This window comes from Haliaeetus albicilla, chromosome 9 (genome assembly GCF_947461875.1).
Source record: "Haliaeetus albicilla chromosome 9, bHalAlb1.1, whole genome shotgun sequence".
Classification (NCBI taxonomy): domain Eukaryota; kingdom Metazoa; phylum Chordata; class Aves; order Accipitriformes; family Accipitridae; genus Haliaeetus; species Haliaeetus albicilla.
In genome coordinates, this window is record NC_091491.1 from 15935257 (window position 1) to 15958417 (window position 23161).

A 23161-nucleotide genomic window follows, 5' to 3' on the forward strand; every position below is an offset into this window, starting at 1 on the left:
GACGAGGGAGCTCCCGCCGCTCCCTCAGGCGCGGAGCCGCCAGCGCCCGCCCTGCCCACAGCCCCGCCCCGCGCCTGCGCGTCCCGCCGCGCTCCCCCGGGGTAGGCGGGGGCGGGCCGGCCGGCGGTAGCGGCGCGCCCCATCGCGGGATGTGGCGGCGGCTGGCCGGGCTGCTGCTCGTCTTCGCGGCCGCCACGGCCGCCCTCTGGCTGCTGTCGTCCCGGCTGAGCGCGGGGCAGGCGCGCAGGTGGGTGCGGGCGCGGGAGGGGGCGGGGGGGGCGGTGCGAAGGCGAGGCGGGCCGGTGCTCCCGGTCTCCCCGTGTTCTTCCCTGCCCCAGGCCGCTGCGGTTCCCGTCGGACCTGGAGGAGCTGCGGGAGCTGGCCGAGGCGCTGCGGGACTACGAGCGGCAGCACGGGGGCGCGGCGCTGGCCCTCTTCTGTGCCGCCTACCTCTACAAGCAGAGCTTCGCCATCCCCGGCTCCAGCCTCCTGGTACGGCCGCCTGGCGGGAGGGCGGCGGCGGGGCCGGGGGGGAATGCAGGGCGGGAGCCGGTACGAAGCCCTCAGAGGGGCCCTTTGCACCCAGTCCCGGACCAGGACCTGCCTGCTGGGGCAAGGTGCAAGGTCGGTGCCTTGCTGGGTGAGTCACAGCTCTGCAGGGACAGGAGACGGGTCTGCCCGATGCCTTCGAGAAGCCAGAGCGGCTGAGGCCGAAGGCAGCCAGGCTGAGGGGACACGCGTGTCTGCGTGTGCGTGTCCCCAGGCTCCCTCTCACTCGGTGCTGTGCCCTGGCAGAACGTTCTGGCTGGAGCGCTGTTCGGGCCGTGGACCGGGCTGGTGCTGTGCTCAGCCCTAACGTCTGTGGGAGCGACCTTCTGCTACCTGCTCTCTGGTGCGTTCGGAAAGCAGTTTGTCGTCTACTACTTTCCTGATAAAGTGGCTCTGCTGCAAAGAAAGGTAAGCAGCCATGGTTCTGCAGACGCCCAGAATGGCCCCTGGGCGAGGCTGCCTTTTTCGGTTGACTTAGTAAGAAAATGAATACATGCAGGGGATGCCTCAGGTCGGTTAAGGGCCACCTCTGACACAATCTAGGAGCAGACTGCTCTCTTGGGAGCAAGGCTGTTTGCAAAGGGGGTGCATGGAAAATCCCAGATCCCAAGAAAAATCAGAAGTAAGATAATGGATTAATTGGGAAGCCCCTGTGCTCAAGACCTGCCTCCACCCATCCTGTGCTGCACTGTATGGCTGGAGGTGGCTCTGCTGGTGACTTCCCAATCTCTCATTCGGGTTAGATCCCATTTTCATCACTTGCATGGAAGGACCTGGCTCACCATTAGGCTCCCGAACATACATACATAAAGCTGCCACTTTTCATCAGTTCTGGACCGATGCTATGTTGCAGCACGTTAGAAGAAAACTTACATTCACTTTAGTATCGTGGCCATTCAGATGTTACTGCTGTCTGAAGAGCAGAAATAATTTGGAACGTTTCTCTTGGCAGGTAGAAGAGAACAGGAGCTGCTTATTTTTCTTCTTGTTGTTCCTGAGGCTGTTCCCCATGACACCAAACTGGTTTCTGAATCTCTCAGCTCCCATTTTAAACATCCCTGTGTCCCAGTTCTTCTTTTCTGTTCTCATCGGTAAGGCCTGGGGAGGCTGTCTGAGGGGCAGCGTGACATTGCCTCTCTCCTTGTCACCGAGCCTCAGGTAGCATACTGAGCTGGGGAAGGTAGAGCAGCAGGGTCATAGCTGTGACTCTGCCCCATTTAAATGTTTGCCTTTGTGCTGCCCTTATAATTGGAGGTCTTGGAGCATTCTGCAAATATGTGTGTGTTGCCAATGCAGTTTTGAATCACACCCCGTTATTTCTGTTATGAGCGCAGACCCCTGTGTCTGGCCTTGGGCAAGGACATGTTTGAGCTAATTTTACCTGGGTGGGATGCTAACAGGCTTTTTTTTTTTTCTCTCTGATTCTTCCAGGTCTTACACCGTATAATTTCATCTGTGTGCAGACAGGAGCCATTCTGTCACAAATCACCTCTTTGGATGCCATTTTCTCCTGGGACACGCTGCTCAAACTGCTTGCGATGGCTGTGGCAGCATTGATACCAGGGACCCTCATCAAGAAATACAGCAAGAAGCACTTGAAGCTGGATGAAGACAAGCATGCTCAGTTACTCAATGGCAAAAAGAGCTTGTGATAGCTCAGGTGCCCCAGATGTTGGGGGACTGCCTCATAAAAGCTGCAGGTCTCTGTTCCTGGGGGTTATATTCTGCATGCTCACTGCCACCATGGACCAAGGACAATTTCAGTTTTTAATCGTTCTTCTTGTCTAAGAGGAGGTGTAAAGTTCTTATTTTTAATGAATGTTTAACTGTGCATGTATCTGCACGGAGAGCGCTATACAGGGGCTTTGTGAACACTTCAGTTAATTTGCCTGTTTCCTTTAAATCAGCCTGTGCCTCCAGTGTAGCTGAGGGCGTTGCCAGCCCACTGCAAATGTATTAGCAATGGAAAAAAAAAAAAAAAAAAAAATCAAGAGTATTAGCATCCTGTGAGGAAGGCAAATCAGAACCCCTTAGTTCCTCCCAGCTCTTGAACACGGGGGGGCAAGCACCATGCTCCCTGTGGTCTCCTTACCAGCCCAAGTCACAGGCTTCCCTTGGGCTCCTGCACTTCCTACCAAGTCCAGCTTTGTGAGCCCAGCTAGTCTTGATGGTGTGACTGATGTGGCAGCAGACAGCTGCTGCTCTGAGAGTGAGGCAGGCTGGTTTTCTGGCCAGCCTCATCCCTTGGCACCATAGCATACGGTGCTGTGTTGAGCTGCAACAGCAGCTATTTTTCACCACCACTCCAGTAGCAGCATTTCCCAGCTCTAGGCAGACCCTACTCCCTCCTCCCCCTGCCCTCTCCAAACCCATACTTATTTAGCATTTTTGGCCTAAAATGATGAACTGTGCACTTCTGTGCTGTTAGGTGCAGCAGTATAAGTACCAAGTTGAGAAAAAAGTAATGATGTTTCAGGGTCCCTGCACCTTCTGTAGGAGAGCTTGCACAGCTGTAGAAGGCTCTTCCTCTGTCATTCAGATGTTAAGCATACCGTGCAGCAAAATCGTTCAGGATTTGGGGCCAGCTACGAGCTGCTTGTATGTATTATCCATATGTCAGAACACACAAGATTGCTTCTGAGGTCTGTCAGTGGCTGCTCATCCCACAAAGACTAAGGGGGGGGGTGGGGGTGGATGTGCCTGGCTGATTTGTCCTTGAGAAGCACCCTTAAACCTACACATTTGCTCATGTATAACTAGATTTCCAAATAAGCAGGTAGGCTCTGTCCCAGTTGCTGCAGAACAGTAGCCCCCAAAGATGATACTATGCTCCTGGGTTTTTGGTATTTGCACTTCCTTGCTCTACTCTCCATGAATTTGTCCTCCACTCGGAGGACAAAGTAAACTTTCTGGCATGGAACGGGGCAGATGGGAGACCCCAGAGCACTCAGGAAGCTGACAGAGTGAATGTTCCATCCATTTTAGCACCCTCCCCACCAGCGGGGTTGGAACTGAGTGGGACAGCAAGGTTCCCAGGATGAGAAGTAACGGTTGCAGATTCAATCCCCCACATCACATTGCAAAAATCACTCATTTGACAAGAGCAAAAGCCAACACTTAAGGACACCTGGGTGCTTGGTAGGCTACATGTGTCTGACCAAGCCTCTGCCCTGCTACTTGGAACTCCCAGTAGTTCCAGTTCAGCTGTGTTCAGAGACAGGTAACAACAAGTTGCTCGCTACATCATGTTAGTTATCAAAAGGCTTCATGACATTATCCCAAAGTACATGAGAAACCATTCCCAGATCACCAGACAAGCCTGAAAAGCATTGAATTACACTGGCTTTTTATTCCATGCATTGTTTGCTTTGATAGTCGTTCTTGTTTCCATCACTGTACACTGTTCAATACAAAAAAAAATCAAGTTTGTATCAGGAATCCACAGAGCAGGGAGGAAAGAGATGAACACTACTGGACAGGGCCAAGATGAAATGGTTACTTAACACGACAGTGGGAAAGGCAACATTCAGCTCTGGGAGAAAATCTAGGCTAGTGTTCAGGAGCTGTCAGCAGCCATGAGAACTGGATCAGGGTAGATGGGATGCTGAAAAGGGAACCCACGGTTTACTTCTGTCCTGCAAATGTGGTGTTACTGTGAGGAGGAAGCAGGCCAATTTACGCTTCTCAGCCCCATACCCTGCTAGGAGAGTAAGTGCGAGGAACCGCAGCAGAGGCGCCGACACAGCAATGTGGAGGTCACATCTATGTGCAATTCTGTGTGGGTTTCACTACAGAAAATGCCTATATAACCCCCTGCAGAACTGACAGCAACTGTCCCAGGAACATGGGGGGCTGCTGAGCCACCCCTGCCCGCACACAGCCGAGGGCTCGAGATGTGTGTGCAGGGGGAGGCTGGGATTACATCTCCTCAGGTACAGGGTTACACGCTTAGGCAAGGGGGGGGAACCCTAGTGGCAGTCCCAGAGGGATGCTGCATAGGAGGCAGCAGTTAGGAGGAGCAATGCTGCACTGTAACAGTGCAATGACCTGGGCATGTAAAGAAACTAGAGCTAAGTGTGGCAGCAGACAACCTGAAGGGTTCAGCTCTGTTTTTACAGGCTGCAGAATGGGCCAGCATGTCCCCAGGCAAGGACAGGGAAAAATCAGCACACACCCGGGACATCTGCCCCAGAAGGGTCCCAAAATCCTACACATCAAAGCTTCTACGCTTCTCTGCAAGCCCAGAGGAGCTTCATCACGTGGTGGAGGAGCTCTAAGCAAAGACCAGAGCTACCAAAACCCCTCTGGGATCTTTTTGTTAGGGACTGAATCATTGCAGACTGAAGTCCCTGCATGGAGATGCTGACAGGCCTGAGCCAGAAGCAGCTCTGCTTTGGGCCTGTTGCTGCAGGGCTGCCCTAGGACACCAGTGCTGCCCACAGGCAGTGGGCACCGCAGGGCTGTGGACTGGGTTGACATTGCACAGCCTGCAGGCAGCGAACGGACCTGCCTGTGGGAGCTCAGGAAGCCTGCCAGATCTGAGTGGCAGAGTCTCTCCAGGGGCATAAGGCCTAGCATCCTCTGCTGTGGGGGACATTTGATGGTAGTTCTCAACCTCTCTTCATGCAATAGTTTGGTCTTCCTCTTTGTGTGCGTGTTACTTGCACACAGTTCTCTACTGCTAAATTCCTGCACCGCAGCCTCCAGCCCCCCTGAGTAACCATCTGCACCACCTCTTCCACACCAAAACCCCTCTCACACCACAATGGCAGAGCCACCTCTGGCCCTGCCACCTCCTCCTGCCACTGGCCGAGAGACAGAGAACATCTGGGAGGAGAAAAGAGGGATGGGAAGAGAGAAGAAACAAGAAACAAGCCAGGAAAGAGCTTCACTCCCCATGGCATTCTGCCTGCACCCAGAGCTGAGTATTGCTGCTGCAGGCAGGGGTGAGCCGGTCATGCCCTCTCCTCTCCAGCAGCCTGTTTGGTCCTGCATGGGTGATCCACCATGTGGATCCACTGCTGGCCATCCCTGATCTCGTACCCGCTGCCCAGAGCAATTGCCCTCCTCTCCGCTTGTCCTTTTGGATGCTCTTGCCAGGGGGTCTTGTGACAGTTCTTCATCAATTCAAAAGCCACTCGCTCCCTGATCACCACTCCCCACCAGCTCAGGGGCTGCCAACTCTACCAGCAACAGGAGCAAATTGCAGCTTCGACCACAAGGAATATCACAGGACCCAGAAGGCTGGCTGCATCCATCCCTCTCAGACCAACCTTGACAGGTTCTCTGCCCTGGTATAACAGCATCCTTAGATATCACAAGAGGCAGCAACTACTGACAGCCACTGAGACCAGCTCTGCTCCCATCCCCCCCAGCAACCAGGGAGAAGGTAACATCACACAAACAGATTACAATTGTGCTAGCGGTGAAGCCAACCTTCTGATCTACAGAAATTATAATAAATAATAAAATAACATCATAACTTAAGATCTGTGTGTAGTCCAGCTACAAAAATTTAAAAATACGGGATAATTTAACTCATACAATACTGCTCTCTGTATAAGTAAGACATTTTCCTTCATTTTGCCATGAGGCTATAAATTACCACAGTTAAATTCAAACCAATATTTTAACATAAAATGTAAACAAACAAAGCAACAGAAGTACCTGTCCATGGTCCATTCCTGCCGTTCATCTCAGGCTGGTGTGCCAGTCTGCAGAGCAGCACCCAGCAGTGCGGCCGTGCACCACGCACACATGGCACAGTGGCGCCAGTCAGCACGCTAGGAAGGGCAGAGTGAAAGCTCTTGCAGGGGGGGACATCAACTAAGGGTGGGGGAAACGTGCTCTACCATTTTGTTCTCTTTAAATATTGATTTAAGAGAGTAGTGTTTGAAGGGAAGGCACTATGAGTTCTATCAGAAAACAAATTTTTGTCATCTGCCAATGCCTCGGCCTGTCACATACCAGTACTATCCTCACTTTCACCTGCAGAGTTTCAGCTTGAAGGAGAAACAGGGGCCTCAAGGTGCACCCAAGACACAGCTGTGCCACAGCCACCATCAAGATTCCCTGTGTGACCTGTTTTGCACAAAGCCTGACATGAAGGGCAGGCAGCTGTTAATGCTTTCAAGAATGTACAGTGAATAAGGAGACAGAGCAGGGGTGATGCTCTTATCTAGGCCAGTGATTCCCAGTCTTCCCCCTCAACACACAGCTCTCTGCTGGTTATCGATGCTGTTGTAGGCGAGAGACTGCTTCTCCAAGTCCAGTACAGGTATCTCCAGTTTCCTCCCCAGAAGAGTGCTCAGGCTCTGCAGGATGTGCTTTCCACAGTTTGCAAGTTCTTGCTTTTCCAACACTGATTTGATTGATTTCTTTGACTGACTGAAACAGACAGGAGGTAAGAGGAGGAAGTAAACTGGGAAATGGCACACTGTATCTGAAAGAGGTTTCCCTGCTCAACTGGAGGTCAACACTGCCAGACTGAAGCAAGGACGGTGTTAAGAAGTGCTCTTATACCAATTCTCGAGAGGACGAGGTTAGAATACAATTGCAGGATCTCACAACAAAATGCTGATTAAAAAAAGAAACTAAAAATCCCTAAAATAAAACCCACTATTACATTCCTGGGGATGTATCGACTCAGAAGACCCTGGATGTTAGCACCTCGGTACCAATTTTCTCCAGGAACATGTCCACCTTCTGATTAAAAATGACCCAGCTGGTTATACTGAATATGCTTTGTTCACAGGTTACCCTATAAGAAGGTCTTTTTATGCTTCCTCACTTGATAAGACTGAGTGGTTTAGTTTGCTTGATCTGTCCTCCAATCTTCAGGGCCATGAGGCCTGGTCCCCTGTGAAAGCAGCAAGAGAATCCCCCTGCATTTGTACACAAAGCTGTCCAGGCAGGACTCCCAGGATGTTTCTCTGTAATGTGCTTGCTTTCTGAACTTTTTTTTTTTTTTTTGCAACAAGTCTGTGTGTCTATAAATACAATCCACTCTTTACAGTAAAAAGTGTTAAAATGTCAAAAAAATAAATATCCATGTTACAGTAACTAGATTATTCAATAAAATACATCCCTGCCATTCTTGATTGAAATGCTCAAAGAGAATTAATTTCATTTGGACATTTTCCAGAGATTCAGGTTATTGCAAATCACTCCTGGGGTGGGAAGGAGAAGCATCTTCTCTTCCTGTAAAGTGTGATGAAGGGGAATGAAGTGGAATCTCAGGGAAATCAAAATGCCAGTATCAGGAAGCTTTGGGGGAGATCTGTATTACCAAGTAGCAGAGCTGCAGGGCTTATTGGTCCTGACCGTGGCATCAGAACACTCCCCTTCAGAAGAGTCACAGTCTGATTCTCCAAACTGTGCTGGGTTCTGCAAAGCAAAAGGAAAGGGGAAGATTTGAGCAACATTCCCGCACTGCAGATCAACCACACCATCCCAATCTGTAACAGCAGAGGCAAAGGTCACCACCAGCAGAGAAGGAGAGACTGGCAGCACACAGGAGATAGCAACAGCACAGAATCACCCTGGAGGTCACTTGTCTCACCCCAACAAGGGGACAGCAGAAAAATATCTGGTCAGAGCACTACCAAACACAGACTGAGTTATGAGAAGATGGTGCAGCAGGCTCTGCCCTACCCCTCCCAAACACTTGAAAGACAATAAAGGGAAGAAAATCATTCTAACTTTGCTAGCAAGGCTGCTGATGGATAAGTTTGAGGCAGACAGTTTATATCCATTCCATTTAATTATCTGCTTTATGTGCTATTTTTTTATCCCACTTAATGCAACTGCAAACCTGATAGCCTCCCAATATCACACTCATCTTGACCGGCAAATTATGTTCCGCTTTCTTTGTGCTACTTTCCCCTGTCTACTCCTCCAGCCAAGTATGAGAAAGACTGGGTATTTAAGCAGTTGCTTTGTTGTAGAACATCTACCACAGCATTTCCTAGGCAGTCATCCAACTTTCTGGCCCTCCGATTCCTTTCCATAACATTTTTTTTATTTTTTTTTTTTTTTTTTACTCAATAGAAGGAAGAGGGGATAACTAAACTTACAACTCACCTCACAGCTGTGTTCATCTGCACAAAGTTTGCCCAGAGACATCTGAGTCTTGACTCTCCGCACAGCACACTCTTTGTCTGAAAGCCCGTCAGACTGGGTGGAGATTTCAATGGGGATCTCTGGAGTCTGGGACAACATGTCCTCCAGCTTCTCAGCCAGCTCATCTTCCAGCTTGGTGGCCAGCTCATCTGGGCTGTTCGAATGATCACTTGTGTTTCCCTCCTCTCCATCTGACACAGAGAAGTTCTCCGAGCTGAAGGTTGAGTAGGACTGGCAGCTACTAATGCAGCGGTGAGGTCTGCAAACCAGGAGAGTAGTTCAGCTTGTAACACAGTGCCTCCAATTGTAGAGGAAAAGCAGTTTCCTGGGTGCTGTGTTCAGCTACTCTGCTACAACCGGCCTTGACAGACCCCACTCCTGGTGCCCACTCAGCCCTAGGTGAGCCTTTCCCCAGGAGCCCACTGCCAGCTAGAAAAGTTACAGCTTCTCAGTGGACAGGTTTCTGCGCACACTCTCATGGCACAGAGTAAGAACGAGCTGGTGAGCCAGCACAGCATTAGAGCTCGAACATAGGGAACTCTGTTTCTGACAGGTAGCAAGGGTCAGCTTTCTTTCAAGACATACATCACAATCAAAATCCTCACATTAGCAGTGCAGTGAATGCAAAGTGACTGCTACATCCTTACATAGGTTCCCCCGGCAAACCTCTCATCTTCCTTTCTGAAGCATGCAATGCAGAGCAGATTTTTGCACCTGTACTTTTAACTGGCATCTTCAGCACAACAAGAACAGGGCTCACTCACTCTAACAGGCAGCCCAGGCTGCTTGGTCCTGTTCTCCCTAGCAGATGCCACTCAGGCACAGCGCACGCAATACTGCCTGGTGGCTTCTCCTCACTGGGCTAAGGGCTTGACCCTTCCAAAAATGTCTTTGAGCAAAACAGGTCCTATCCCTAGAAAAAAAATTTACATCAACTCTCCAGGAGCCTCTTCCCACCCTAAGAACACACCTTCAGCTGAGTCATAACTGATCTGCAAGGCTGGCAGCAAGAGCTCTGCAAAGTGTTGGGCTGCCTTTCACATCTTGGAGCTATAGAGATCTACCACCTTTTGAAGAATTTAGTTCAAGACCTGCATCTATAAATTAATCTGTTCTTATTTGGTCTTGTCTGTTGTATGTTCATACTAGCTGACCTGCCCTGGAGCCTATTTTTCTTTAACAGTCCTTTTTCCCCAAAGATATGCTGTACTGTAGGGTTCAAGCTAATTCAACGGGGAAAATCCACACCACCTGGCAGTGATCCCAACAACCAGGCTAGACTTTAGGTATGTGCACTCAGAAAATAAGCTCACAGTTACTTGAATGTGGAAATCGCCTCATGCCAGGATTCAACAGTAATGGTACAAAATATCAGGTCGCTGAAGATGCCAGAAGACCCACAACAGGTCATCACATTGAAGTCAGGAAAAGCAATTTGTTTTCTAAGTTAGTAAATCACAAAAGAAGCAACAATCACACAAGAACCGTATGAGTTAGAAAACTCATCCTGCCCAGCATTCTGTCTCCAACCCTAGGCAGGAAGCAATAACCTGGGAAAAGTATGAGAACAGGGTGTGCTGCAGACAGAGCCTGCTTTCTCCTGGCATATCTTCCTGGTTTGTATCATTTAGGAGATCAGACTTCTGAGCTGAAGCTCAAACCTGGATAACAGTGCTTAACAGCCACTGATGGATCTATACTCCATAAATTGAACAATTATGACTTGTTTACGTTTTGATTTCCACAGCATACCTTGACAACGAGCTCCACATCTGAAAATGTTTTGGATGGAAAAAGCACTTCCTTTTGTTCATTTTAAATCCCCTGTTTGCTTCACTAGGTCTCCCTAACATGAATAAATCATTCCTTGTCTATTTTCTCCACATAACTCACAATTTCACGCATCTCCAGTATTGCTTCTCCTCCTGCTAGACAAAGATTTCTCATGGATTTAATTTCTTCTACAGAAACCATCTCTAACCATTCTTGTCACACTTCTCAGTACCTTTTCAAATTCTACCATGGTCTTTGAGCTGGGGCAATGAAGGTGGCATTTAGGATTCCAGCTGCAGGTGTGCCATGGATGTATACAACAGCAGAGAAGCTTTTATTTTCTTCTCTGCTCCTTTCCTAACAACCCTTAACCAATTTGCCCACTGGATCACTTCTGCACTTCAAGCAGCTGCTTTCACAAAGCTGCAGCACCAATGCCATGATCTCTTTCCTGAGCACAGGACCATAAAGACTGCTATTACACATGCTTAGGTAGGAACACTCCCTCAAGTCTCTTACTTTACAGGCAACACCGCCAAATTTGATCTGCTGTGTTGTCACCTAGATCTTCAATCCTACTTGAGTTCCACTATGAAGACGCTGGAGTCAGCCCCACTGCAGCAACAGTTAATAAACAGCATTTGAAAGAGTTCACAAAGGGTGCCAAATCCAGTAAGTCTGATTCTGGTGAAACAGATGCAGCAGCTTATTTTTATAGGCTGAATAATGTTATCAAGTGCGATCAAGTTGTGCTACAAACAGCCTGCAGCAGAAAAGCTGTGCTGGAGATAACATCTCTAAACAGGCTGAAAACAGCGAGTGAACACGAGGGATCACTGAGGGCAGATGGGATGCACTGAACGAGATTCTGTTCTTTTGCCAGCACCTTCCACAGTTTCAGTGCTGGTTTTGCAGCTGCTATGACAGTTCTCCTCCTGAGTTTTGTCCCACCAAAGACAGATTAGACTGAATTCACCTTTTACCTTTGTCTACGAGGAAATTCCACTTCACTGTCTACTTCGCCCTCTTCCTCTTCTGAAGAGTCGTCACCACTCTGACAGAAAACAAGGATAAGAATGGTGTCATATTTGTGAAAGAACAAACATGCAACTACATGGTTGCCCCTTGGTCCTCCAGGACAAAGTCACTGTGTCAACGGGCTGCAACAATCTAGACAAGAAAATAACCTGCGTACCAGTGAAAACCGAGTCAGACATCTTCTCACCAGCAGATTATTTCAGGAGGTGTTAATGCTGCCGTTTCTGAATTTGGAGTGATTGACTTTGAAATACACTGGAGTACTTCAGCAGTCACTGAGTACATAACATTCTGGATTTTTACAGAAGCAACTCAAGTAATTAGTATCATACTGAAATCGACATAAATTATTGAGCTGATCTGGCACTCTTGGCTTTACGACTTCAACCCTCTTCTACATGAGCCCATCATAGAGCAGGATGGGGAACGACACAGCCTTTGCTGGTGGGTTTCACCAAGTAGGAAAACTTGAGTTTTGTTCCTTTCTCTACCTCAGTGAGCACAGAGCCTTTTATTCTCCTCCTCCCATCCAAATCCACCCCCTGCTCTCTTGGTTTTTACAGCCAGCTCCTATCCTATCCAACCTGCCAACCCCTTGTTCAGACTCAGCCTCTATCTCATCCCAGCCCCTTGTAATACGAGGTCCTCCTCCCTTCATTCTGGGCCCAAACCACACTCTTGGTCTGGTACTCATCCTCTTTTCTTTCACTTTTCCACCCAGGCCCAGTTTTCCTGCTCTTTGAACTCCGCTCAGACTGGTTCCTACTTCTCTCACCACCTGGATGGAAACAGGAGGAGTGAAGAAGAACTGTTTCTGTACAACTGTGCCGTAACACCTTTTTGACTCTTGCAAAATCTTCACAAAATACATGAGAACTATGACTTTCAGTTAAGAGGGACAGTTTCTGGCAAGTGCAGCAAAAGGCATGTTCCCAAGACCACGGCAATTGTTGAATTTCTGTTCTGAGGCGCAGCAGCACTACAGAGTCTCAATGAAACAGTTACATGATATTTAACATCACCAAAAGAATGCATTTACCCCTTCCTTTGTTTTGAGAAAGGCTTGAAAACATTTTGAGACTGTTTCAACAACAAAAATTCAGTAGACCAAGTTTCAGCTCAAACAAAAACTGGCTAAATTGCACACAACAGAACTAGGCCCTATCAAAACTACATTTGACAACCCTCATTATACGCAGTGTGCTCCAGTATGCCTACAGTACCTCTCAATAAAATTGATTTTAAAAGTATGTCCAGATCACAGAGCAAAGTTCAGACAGGTATGATTTCTTTAAGATAAAGTTGTACATGTAACTCTACTGTTATGTGTGTGGGAAATATGTCTGGATATCCTATATCCAGACACCAGCCTTTGCTACACAACTTCTTTTGATGGAGAGGGAAAAGAGGAGTAAGCTTTGGGGTTTTTTTGTCCAGTCACTATGCTTTGTCCTTACCTTTTGAACGGGTCTTGCTTTGCAAGGTAGCACTGAGGAAGCCATGTGCTGGGGAGTCCCTAGGGCAGATGCTGACTTACAGCTGCTGAAGCCCCCTTCCTCCATGTTCTCAATGAACTGTGCATTTTCATATAGGGAAACAGATGTTGGTGATTGAGAATGGCTCATCCCTGTTTCAACAGATGACATCTGTACCTGACCACTGTCCTCTTCCCTGCACTGAAGACAAGAATTATATGGATCTGTTTTGCAACACTCCCAATGATCAGCTTTGCTTTCTTTGCTCTCCAGATTCCTTCGGCAATCTGCTTCCATTGCAGCGGAGATGAGATCAGGGCTAGAACCAGACATCCGCCTTTGCGCGTGGTTACTGAGAGGGCTCCGCAGCGCTGCTGCAGGGCCAAAGTACCTTAAGTTGTTTGCGCAGTTGGCAATATCTTGTCCGTGGGCATGAAGCCGTGAGTGATGGCCATGGGGATGGCTGTGGCCAGGTTGCTGCGGTAGGCCAGGATGATGAGAATGATTATGAGGTGGAGGTGCATCATCTTGCACTGGCTGGTTTTTCAAGATCCCTGCAAAATCATTGTAGCTGCCTTTGCTGTTCCCTCGGCGGTGACGTGGCTTACTGCGGTAGCGGCTTTTGCCACTCAGTGTTGACATTTTGGGACTTCCTGAGACTGGTGAGCCATTGGATGCTGCTTCTGTGCTGGGTATTCCCTCTGACTTCAGTAGATCTGGCCTAAGAGACAGTCAGTGGAAGTTACACATTAAACCACAAACTAAGAAATGACATTGGCTCAGAGGCAGGATGAAAAGGCAGCTGTAGCCATAAGCACACTCTACTTCCTAAAATCTACAGGCTTCCCTCCTCTTCAGCTGTTTGACTTCTGCATTTAGTTTCCTTTGATCCTCTCCACTCAATGTTCTTTCTGCTCAGCCCATCATGCTCTACACTCCTTACTTGCTGCTTTTTCCAATATCTTCCACATACTCTCCTTTTTCCGCTCTTATTTTGATGTTCTGCTCCCAAAATAGCTCCCTCCTAAGACCTTGGTGTAGGGCATGTCTCTTACTATGTGCATATACAATGCTCAGCACAACAGGGTCTCAATCTGCTGATGGTTATCAGCCTGCTCATTTCAAAAGCACGTGTAAATATTAATTCAGAAGTGATTATTCACTGTTAATCAGGACTCTTAACTCCCGGAAATCCCAGAAAAGGGAAAAATAAAATAGACAGCTCTTCGGCGGGAGTGGGGGGGGGGGGAATCTCACTTTCTGAAAGTTAAGCAGAAGAGAAATAGCTGAAAGGACATCATGAATTCCCAAATCTCAAATCCCAATTTAATTCCTCAACAATGAATCCATCCTTCCTGAGGACTGGCTAATTTCCACAATCCCTCACCCTGCTTATTACTGTTCAAGTCAAAGATGATATTTGCTTGGACACACATTAGATACCTCCTGTCAAAGCACCATCACCTGTGAAAAAAATCATATGGACCAAATGGTTTCAGAGAGCTGCCCAGTTAGAAGGGATAATTAAACAATTGTGGTTCTGAGGACCAGACTGGGCCCAAGAGTGAACACCCCTTTGGCTTAGTCCTGTGTTGTCATCAGACTCAAAGGGAAGTAAGCTGCCTCTCAATGAGGATTTACCGCTGGTTCCTGGCACAGAACTAGGTTGTTACTTCTTACCGTTTAGTCTGGCTGCCTGGTTTATGGGAGACCCCTTTCCTCTTCATCAGCTTCTCCACTGTATTGGGGTGGATTATTGGTCTGACTGGGTGGCGTTTGTAAGTCCCAGGGTATTTCTTTTCCACTGCTTGTTCCCTCCTGAAACATTGGGGAAGAAAAAGAAAACCAGATGAGTTCTCTCTTTATCCAACTGCAGCTCTTGCTGGACAGAAACACAGCTCCACTGTGAGCACACTGCGTGCCTGTTTCTCAGCTATGGCTGGGTGCAACACAACATGCTGTTCTGGGAAAGGACATAGTCATTTTCTAAATTCTCTCTGCAGAGATCAGGCAGTTGGAACAGGGCCCTGGTGCACAATCCAGAAACAGTACTGCTTTTCACTTTATAAAGGGGCCAAAGGATCCCAACACCAAATGGGAAAGGCACCTTTCTCCCAGTCAGTCAACACTGGGTAAAGATACGTGCACTAAGTGGTCTGTGGTAATCTACTCTGAAGGGGCCTCTCTCTGCTTGCCAGCTCTTTCTTTACCCTGGAAGTTTGTCAGGGGACACTAAATCTACAAGTACCACTATGCAGTTTAGAAATGAAGCACTGGGTTTTTTCCTCCTGTATGCATATTGCCACATGCATGGCATGCCATTATGCCCAGAGATACATACTTTATGAGCTCCTTCTCACGGACCTCCAGCTGCAGCATAATAGCGCTGAGCTCCATGTATAAGTTATTGGCTCGCTCCAGCTTCCTCTCATAGTGTTCACGGATATCCAATGCATGTCTGAAAAACAGAAGAGTCATTATTCCACAGTCTGATGTCCATGGACCAAGATAGAAGAATAAGGCAAAGTACAGGTCCTTTAGGAAAAGGCCTTCTAAAAGTCAAATTTGCCAGCTGTATTGCTCCCAGATGGAGCTAACAATGAATAACAATTAAGAGCCTGATACAGCAAAGAATCATGATATAATTCAGAAAGCATTTAACAGTCTTCAAAGACTAGCAATGCTTCTCACTAGAGAAGCTGCAAATGCCTCACATGCAACCACAAGACCTTTGACCAAGCCCTGATCATCCTGTTTCCACAGAGAAGGGGCTAAACCAGCTTCTAAAGAAACAGGGGAAGAAGTAATCTGTTTGTATTTCATAGAAAGCAGTATGTCCCTACAGCTATAGTATAGTTGCAGAAGACATCTTGAACCACAGCTGAAAGATGTGACCATCAAAAGCTCCCTAGGGCTAGGGAACACTCATCAACAACTACATCAAACTGGCTGAACAAGGTTTCCTTTGGTTTCTCAGGTTTGACACAGAACTGCTACTTGCTGGTTTATGTTTCTCTGTCATAACTATATTTGCAAAAAAGAAGATAACACTTTTCTTTCTTAAATAAACATTCTGCTTTCATTTTTAAGTTGGTCTAATGTTCAAAATTAATTTCAGTGGGCTGATAGTGCATTCACTCCCAGTGGGCTGGGAGTGTGTTCACTTCTCTGGAAATAACTAATCCAAAGAAAGTATCAGGGCAGAGAAAGCTCACAGCAAACTGCAAGGTGCCTTTTCCACTGAGATGGATGTACCTGCTTTAGCGCTGTTATCACAAACACCAAAACTCAGGCAGAAATATTCCCTGGTAAACACACAAGCCTCTACCCCTCTTGCCTAGAGCAAACAGTTCAGACTGCCCAAGAGCAGGGACAGTTTCCACCGTTTCTCTATAGCTTTCCCTCAGCCAAGCAGTGCTCAAGGCCTAGGGCATGCCTGTGGGAACTTCAGTTTCTGGACTCACAAGGAATTTAGGCTGCCCAAATTTATGCCAGCAGGAATACTGAGTCCTCAGTACAAGAGTAGCATGAAAACAGTCAGGGGCTGGAGCACGTGCCCTGTGAAGAGAAGCTGAGGGAGCTGGGTTCGTTTAACTAGAAAAGAGAAGGCTAGCTGGGAAAAGTAAGCAGTAAACAGAAAAGACTGTCAACAGACCTCAGCTCTTCTCTTCGACGACGAATCAATTCTTCATCTAGCCGGTGGATACAAGTTCCTTCACTTTTAATTTTCTCAAAATGTTTCTTCACTTCTTCTCTCCATTCAGCCTAGAGAAGCAATTTACTTTCAGGTATTTACAAAGGATTGGGACGCCTGGTTGCACCAAAGAAAAACTCTTGGGCAACGTTCTTTGTGTCTGTAGAAAATTACAGGTTTGGGTTGAAAATGTGTTTCTGTTAGCTAAATTATTTTGGGTAACAACATTGCAGCATGTTTAGTTTCAGCATTTTCAAATGGTATTTCCAATTTTGTGCTGCAATTAGATCACTTAAAACATATCTGCATTTTCTAAAAAATATTTTTAAAAATTCCTAAAGCTCTTTTCATCCTAAGACATTTTCTTCCCTTTTAGCATTTAAAATAAACAGAAAGGCTAATGATTTGGAAACCTATATTCTTGACAATGATGACTGTCACTAGGGTGATACTAATTCTATTTGCCCCTTGAAGCCCTGCTTCTTGCAGCTTTAATAAACACACCTGCTTCCTCACATACACCCCAACACTGTATAGATCCTCTGGAGGCAAGGTTTCATTCTCATTCCCTTCTTGGGAGCAGACAATAGCTCACTGGGTAAGACTCAGAGGAATCTCTAAAAACATACTTTTAGATCTTCCCTGAAGGTCCCAGAGTCCCTTTACTGCCCTGTAACAGCTCTTTGTTCCACTGGCTGCCCTGCTCATCTTCACTATAAATGCAATGGTTCCACTCTTAGCAGTCTTGTGGTCTCCTGTACAACAGCACTGGGAGAATAGCTGGGAGCAGAACATCTGAAGTCAGTAGTCTCAGGGAGAAGTGAATGAGACAACATCGAGTTTCTGACTAAAGATGGCAGATGTCTCAGTTTGTGAAAGCTTGGGTAAAAGATTTTAAAACACCCATTAGTTTGCTTCTCCCCAGGAATCAAACTGAAATCATGGATCTCGTCTTTTGCTGTACTCAGTGCAGACTCTGAAATCAGATCCTTGGAGCTAACTCTAGTACTCATGGGCTACAGCCATTCTCCAGTTACCTGTGATTTGAAATAGGTTTCCTGAGGAGTAGCCAGCACATCAGCAGATGCAATATCCAGGTGCATCAGTGTCTGCCGGAAGGAGGGACGATTCCGGGGCTTGCTCTGCCTGGAGCAAAACAGACAAATACCCAAGCGTGAGATGAAGTCAATACTGCTACCTTCTCCTGCCCTTCTGAAAGGGTTTCTCAATAGAACATGTTCTCTGAATCGTGTAGCTGACAGATTAGAGCAAAGGAGCTTTTCTGATTTTCTCTTTTGCTGAATATGAGTTTATTGGGCTAGAGTTGTTTTGTATTCAGTTTTTGGTTTGTGATGATCTATTCTGAAGAAACAAAGAGAGATGAAAACCATTTAAAATAGGAAAATGTGATTACAAAGTGAAGGATAGGATACAAACTGACACTGTTCCTAACTTGTTTGTCAAGAAGAAACAGATCTCAGTATATTATCCCATTTATTTCCAAGTTTTGTAATGGGAATACTCAATCTAGTAGAAATGACAATTTACATTCAACAAAACAGGGAGTCTATAAACACCAGATGTATTCATGTTGCCATATAGTACATGCCTGACCCTACACAGTATTGTAATGCACTGAACTTCTCTTTAAGATCACATTCAAGTACAAAACCATTTGTATCTTTGAGAAACGAGACCAGCACTCGAGCTTCAGGACTGAACCCACCAGACTTGCTGAATGGATTCAGTGCTCAGGACAAGAAACAGCTTCTTCAGCCACCTCTCCCCTACAAACCACCTACTTCCACTAGGTGGGGATACAAGCGTATGTACTCGGTGTTCAGAGCTCCACACACTGCTTCCTGACTTGTGCAGCCCCGCGTAGAGGCACAGCCAGGCAGAGCACGCCTCAGCACAGATCACTGCAACAGCACGACCTGCTGCAGCTCAGGGTCAGGGGGGTAAACAGCCACTTGAAAAGATCCGTAGATGCTCTGGCCTGTTTTTGGCTTTCTGCCATTGAGAGGATGGCTGGTAAAACTCATGGAGTGGGAAAACACTGGAAGACCACTTACATTCTGTGTCAAAATGCAATTACAAAGACAAAAGCATTAATGCATAACCAAAGACAAAGAATTTCAACTCTAATTTGGCATATGGAGGAAACTGAAAGCATTTTCCATACCTATACCTGTAAAATCCTGGTTTCATCCAGAAAGCTCCAATTTCTCTTTGTCCAGTTCAAAAGCCAGTCACTTACAAAGGGGTTTCAGAGTGAAAAATTGTTTCCTTTCACTCTGGAGCCAGCCTCAAGAAATTTTACTCCTACTTTCCTTCCAGCTCCTTTTCTCTTCCCACAGAGCTACAACAAAGCAACCACCTCTGTGAAGGCTACTGAAGATGACTTTGATGCTGCCTGCTCCTGATTCACACTGGACAGGCAACTCACAGGTAACTGTCACCCTGCTAGGGCTCCTATCAAGCTCTGCTCCCCGACTTCTCTCCTGTTCAACTCCTTCCCCCTCACTAGCCCGTCTCAACAGTGTCTGCCTGCTCCCTCCCCTGCCCCATCCACCCAGCAAACCAGATAGGTCTCTTCCTACTTCCTCTAAGCTCCAAATGTCTTTCTGGGGCCCGAGCCTGCTGCCACAAGGAAGCAGAATCCAAAATGCTAAAACTTACCACCCTCATGACAAGTGTGAGAGTATTTAAGAGCCCTCTGCTCTGGGCTCAACAGTCCCACCCTGACTCTGGTTTTACTGGGAGTCTGGCAAGAGCTGAGAGCCAGCCCTAGGTTTGTGCAGTTCAGGCTCTTACCAGGTCTGCTTCATGAGGATTTTGAAGCCATCTGGGCAGGTGGAAGGGACAGGAAGGTGCAGGCTGTTACTGCCCACTCCCCAAATGATGGCCGAAGAGTCCACGTCCTTGTAGGGAATCTCTCCTGTAAGCAGCTCCCACAAAACTACCCCAAATGACCTGATGAAGAAATAAACCAGGATAAAAGCTTCTGTGTGAATTCAATTTAACAGAAACATCTGGAGCTTGAAAAAAACAGTTTGGCAAAACAGGGAAATAGGCATGTCTGATCTGAAATCGCAAGTAGGTGCAACAGCGTTTATGTACTAATTTTTAACCAAGAGTAGCTATTTCACACACCAGGTAACTCTTCCTCCTCTGCCCCAGCACTGGGCTGAACACCAAACCACACTGGTTTTCACTCACTCTCTCCTATTTCTTTGTGAGATTTTAAAAATCCTGAAAGTACACTTTCTGTAACTAAATCTTACTCCTGTGAAATGAGAAGGAAAGTTAGCTTTTCTGAGATAGACTTTTGACTGTTCTTATTGGTAAGAACACGTCATCTACTACTGGACAGATAGAACTGGTGTCTTACAGAGACAACACAACAAAGGTTTTGTGGGGGTTTTTACATTGCATTTAACTTTTTTTCCCCCTAGCCAAAAGCTCCCTCTGCTGTTATGTGTACTACTAGGTAAGAGTTTCATAGGTTTGAGACTCAGCGCTACAACTACTGCAACACAGAAATTAAGAAACAAATGCAACATGCCTAAGTGTCAGTATCAAAAGCACATGCAGTCTCATCTGATATTTCTTTTGTGCTGAAGAAAGGAAGGATAAAGAAAAAATTAAGAGAACTCTGCCTGGAAAAGAACCTCCTATTACAAGAACTGAAAAATAAAGGTAAGAAAACTCACTTTGCATTTCTTCCTTAATGAAATGATCAGTAAGGACCAAAACCTTAATTTATAACAGCAAACAGTTATTTGTTTTATTTACAATCTTCACCCAATAAAACACCAAAGAAATATCAAACCAGTCAATACAGAGGTAAACAAAATGCTGCTGAGAACCAACACCACTCTTACTGTACATTAACAACCAGGCTGCGATATGAGGTGAGGTACAACCATCTCAATTACAAACCCAGATGTATCACCTTACTTGCATGCCCCATCCATCTGTGGGACACCAACCCTGCCAAGTTTGCTGGCAAGTCAAACCAGGTGAAAAGTGAGAAGCGTGGTTTTGGCTTGTACTAATATCAAGTTGCTTTTATTAAGTACAGAAGAACATCTAAGGGACAAACTGCCTGGGTCTGAACAACCATCAGTCAGGAAACAGAACTTCATGTGAAAAATGTTGCACTTTCAAAGCCCATTGGCTTCAAATCATGTGGGGGAAAAAAAACCCAAAAACCAAAACAAGCACAATTTGAATATTTTTTTCCCTCAAAATTTTTTTCCGTGGGCTGCAGGAAAGCAGGGATCCAGGTAGTTGGACAAACTACCAGGAAACCCCATCTGGTTTCAGCTTTGTTATGATTAAGAACTGACAAGGGATTTTCAAGACTCCTGATTAATAAGATTATAGATTTTTTTTTTTTTTTTAAGCATGCTGTTAAAGATGAGAGAGAGCAGACATATAAGCAGCTTAGGAACTGTTCTCATTTGTTGCCAGCATTCATGAACACCGCTTTTACTCATATTGGGGGAGGAATGGATGTCAAGGAGGAGTTTGAGCAATCACCACTGCAGCGGACTCGAAAGAAACTTGCACCAAAAGTATCTCTAGGTTTGCACCAAAGAGCAACATCATTAAATCACTGAGTAAAGGAATAAAGCTGTGCCCATGCTCCTCAGCAGAGTCAGCAGTTGATTTTTATTGGACATGATGCCCCACACAATATTTCTGAACGTAAGCCACTCTAAAGGACAGAAAGCTGAGAGTGGAAATCCAGCACTATTCCTCCTCATGAACCTGTGATTCAAAGAGAGGAGCACAGAAGACGAATGGTGAGTGTATTTTCTTTCCAAAACAACCCAAGAGTTTCTCCTAGACGAGCTGGCTATGCTATGGCCTGCTACATCTACATGAAATGAACACACAAAACACTGTGGGCACAAGAAGAGCTGTATACCACAGATTACAAGACTTTCCCTTTCCCTACAGGAAATCTTGACTTAAAGTCATGACCCAGCTTCAAGCTAAAACACCAGCAGCAGGCTGCTGCCTGCCTCAACTTGTACTCTGAACCACCCGTGGCTTTGACCTGCAGCTTCATGCTGTGTAAGGGAGGTGACAGCATTTGAAGCTGAAAAACCACAAGAAGGAAAATCCATCCTGGCTGTAAAGCAGGGAGAAGGGCGTTTGTCCTGGCTACTGACATTTAATATGCAGAAATAACAAGGCAGAAACAGAGATGCAGTTCCCTTGAGAACCCTGAAACCTGTGAAGAGGCATCCCAAAGGAGCTCCAAAGCCAACAGTACGGAGATCTGAACCTTTCCTTGTGTTCCTTTGGACACAGAATACATTTCACATGGGATGGAAACGGGTGTTCAAAACTCTTACAATGTACCCTGTTTTCCTCCCTCTTGGATCCAGACTTAGACTCACTGGAGCTGTACGTGTAACAGCCAAGCCCAGCGTGCAGAAATCAAAAGGTGGTCAGACCCTTCAAGGCAGCAGAGTAGGGGCCTCCCTACAGCTCAAGTGTGGCCCTGAAAGAGGGTAGAAAGCAAGTGAAAAATACCCTGGCTGCAGAAGTTGCTGAGGCAGCCCTGAGCACCAGGAGTGGAAGAAAGCTCTAGCCTGACTAATGACACAGGGAAGAAAAGTTGCATTTGCTTACTGCAAGACACAAGATAGTCTGCACTGAGTCTTATTAGGTACCTTCAGATCTCAACACCCAGCTTTTGCGCATGTATGTCATTTCTCTTTCCGTTATAGCCCATGGTTCAGTAACAAAGTTCAGGGCACTCAGCAGATGGAGAAAGGGATAGTCCACCACAGAGCAAACTATACCCATGCTTAGGATGAGAAAAGAGTGCTGAATATGTAAAGTGCCGGGAAACCAAGTGGCTAAACAGAAGGTAAAGATACTTAAACATTAATACTACTCACCAGATATCCACCTTTTCAGAGACAGGCTCATTGCGTATCACCTCTGGGGCCATCCAAGCCACAGTTCCCGCAAAAGACATTTTGGTACTTTTATCACTGAGTTCTTTAGATGTACCAAAATCTGAAATTTTTACTGCATCTGTATGTGTAACTAAAACGCTGGAGGAAAAAAAAAAAAAGAAATCAGCATTTTGCAATTTTTCTTGTACCACAACAGCCGCTGGGAGTAAATTCCTTCTTAATCAACACGAGCAGTTGATGAGGCCATGCTGTTCACAATTGCAGTACAAGAAAAAAGATTATGCATTTTCACCAATGAAGGCACTCACTTTCTTTGGGGTGGTTGTGCTTTGTGCCTCAAATGCATTTCTAAATGCTGAAAGTCAAAAATCAATGTTGATAAAACTGCAGATTAACAAGTCACTGAAGATTCACTATATCTGGGGACATTTCAAAATTTTAGTAAAGCTGTACCTTAAACTGCACTGTAAACCATCTAAAGGTATTATCTTAACACAGTCATATCACAGGCTAAAGAAGTGATAAACATCTAGGGAATAACAATATAAGCAGCCAGATAGTTTTAG

At 46.4% G+C, this 23161-nt stretch overlaps 2 protein-coding genes across 5 annotated transcripts in view; one reads left to right on the top strand and one right to left on the bottom strand.

Moving 5' to 3' along the window:
• Positions 1–86: 86 nt before the first annotated feature.
• Positions 87–2428, top strand: TMEM41A (transmembrane protein 41A). The gene is made up of 5 exons (XM_069791819.1): positions 87–247; positions 339–492; positions 796–957; positions 1502–1640; positions 1981–2428. The coding sequence occupies exons 1-5, from the start codon at positions 150–152 to the stop codon at positions 2199–2201; spliced, it is 774 nt and encodes a 257-aa protein (XP_069647920.1). The 5' UTR covers positions 87–149; the 3' UTR covers positions 2202–2428.
• A 1450-nt stretch (positions 2429–3878) lies between these two features.
• The window catches only part of MAP3K13 (mitogen-activated protein kinase kinase kinase 13), an 84534-nt gene continuing 65251 nt past the window's right edge, over positions 3879–23161 (bottom strand). For 3 of the 4 annotated variants that reach the window (XM_069791805.1, XM_069791806.1, XM_069791807.1), the window contains 11 exons: positions 22575–22733; positions 19468–19626; positions 17688–17796; positions 16612–16721; positions 15298–15414; positions 14637–14774; positions 12939–13677; positions 11427–11497; positions 8632–8929; positions 7838–7935; positions 3879–7749 (listed from right to left, as the gene is read on the bottom strand). In XM_069791805.1, the coding sequence (XP_069647906.1) occupies positions 7713–7749; positions 7838–7935; positions 8632–8929; positions 11427–11497; positions 12939–13677; positions 14637–14774; positions 15298–15414; positions 16612–16721; positions 17688–17796; positions 19468–19626; positions 22575–22733 (2035 nt within the window). In that variant the 3' untranslated portion in view covers positions 3879–7712. Of the gene's footprint in view, positions 7936–8631; positions 8930–11426; positions 11498–12938; positions 13678–14636; positions 14775–15297; positions 15415–16611; positions 16722–17687; positions 17797–19467; positions 19627–22574; positions 22734–23161 lie in introns of all 4 variants that reach the window. The other variant, XM_069791808.1, reaches the window with a different exon arrangement.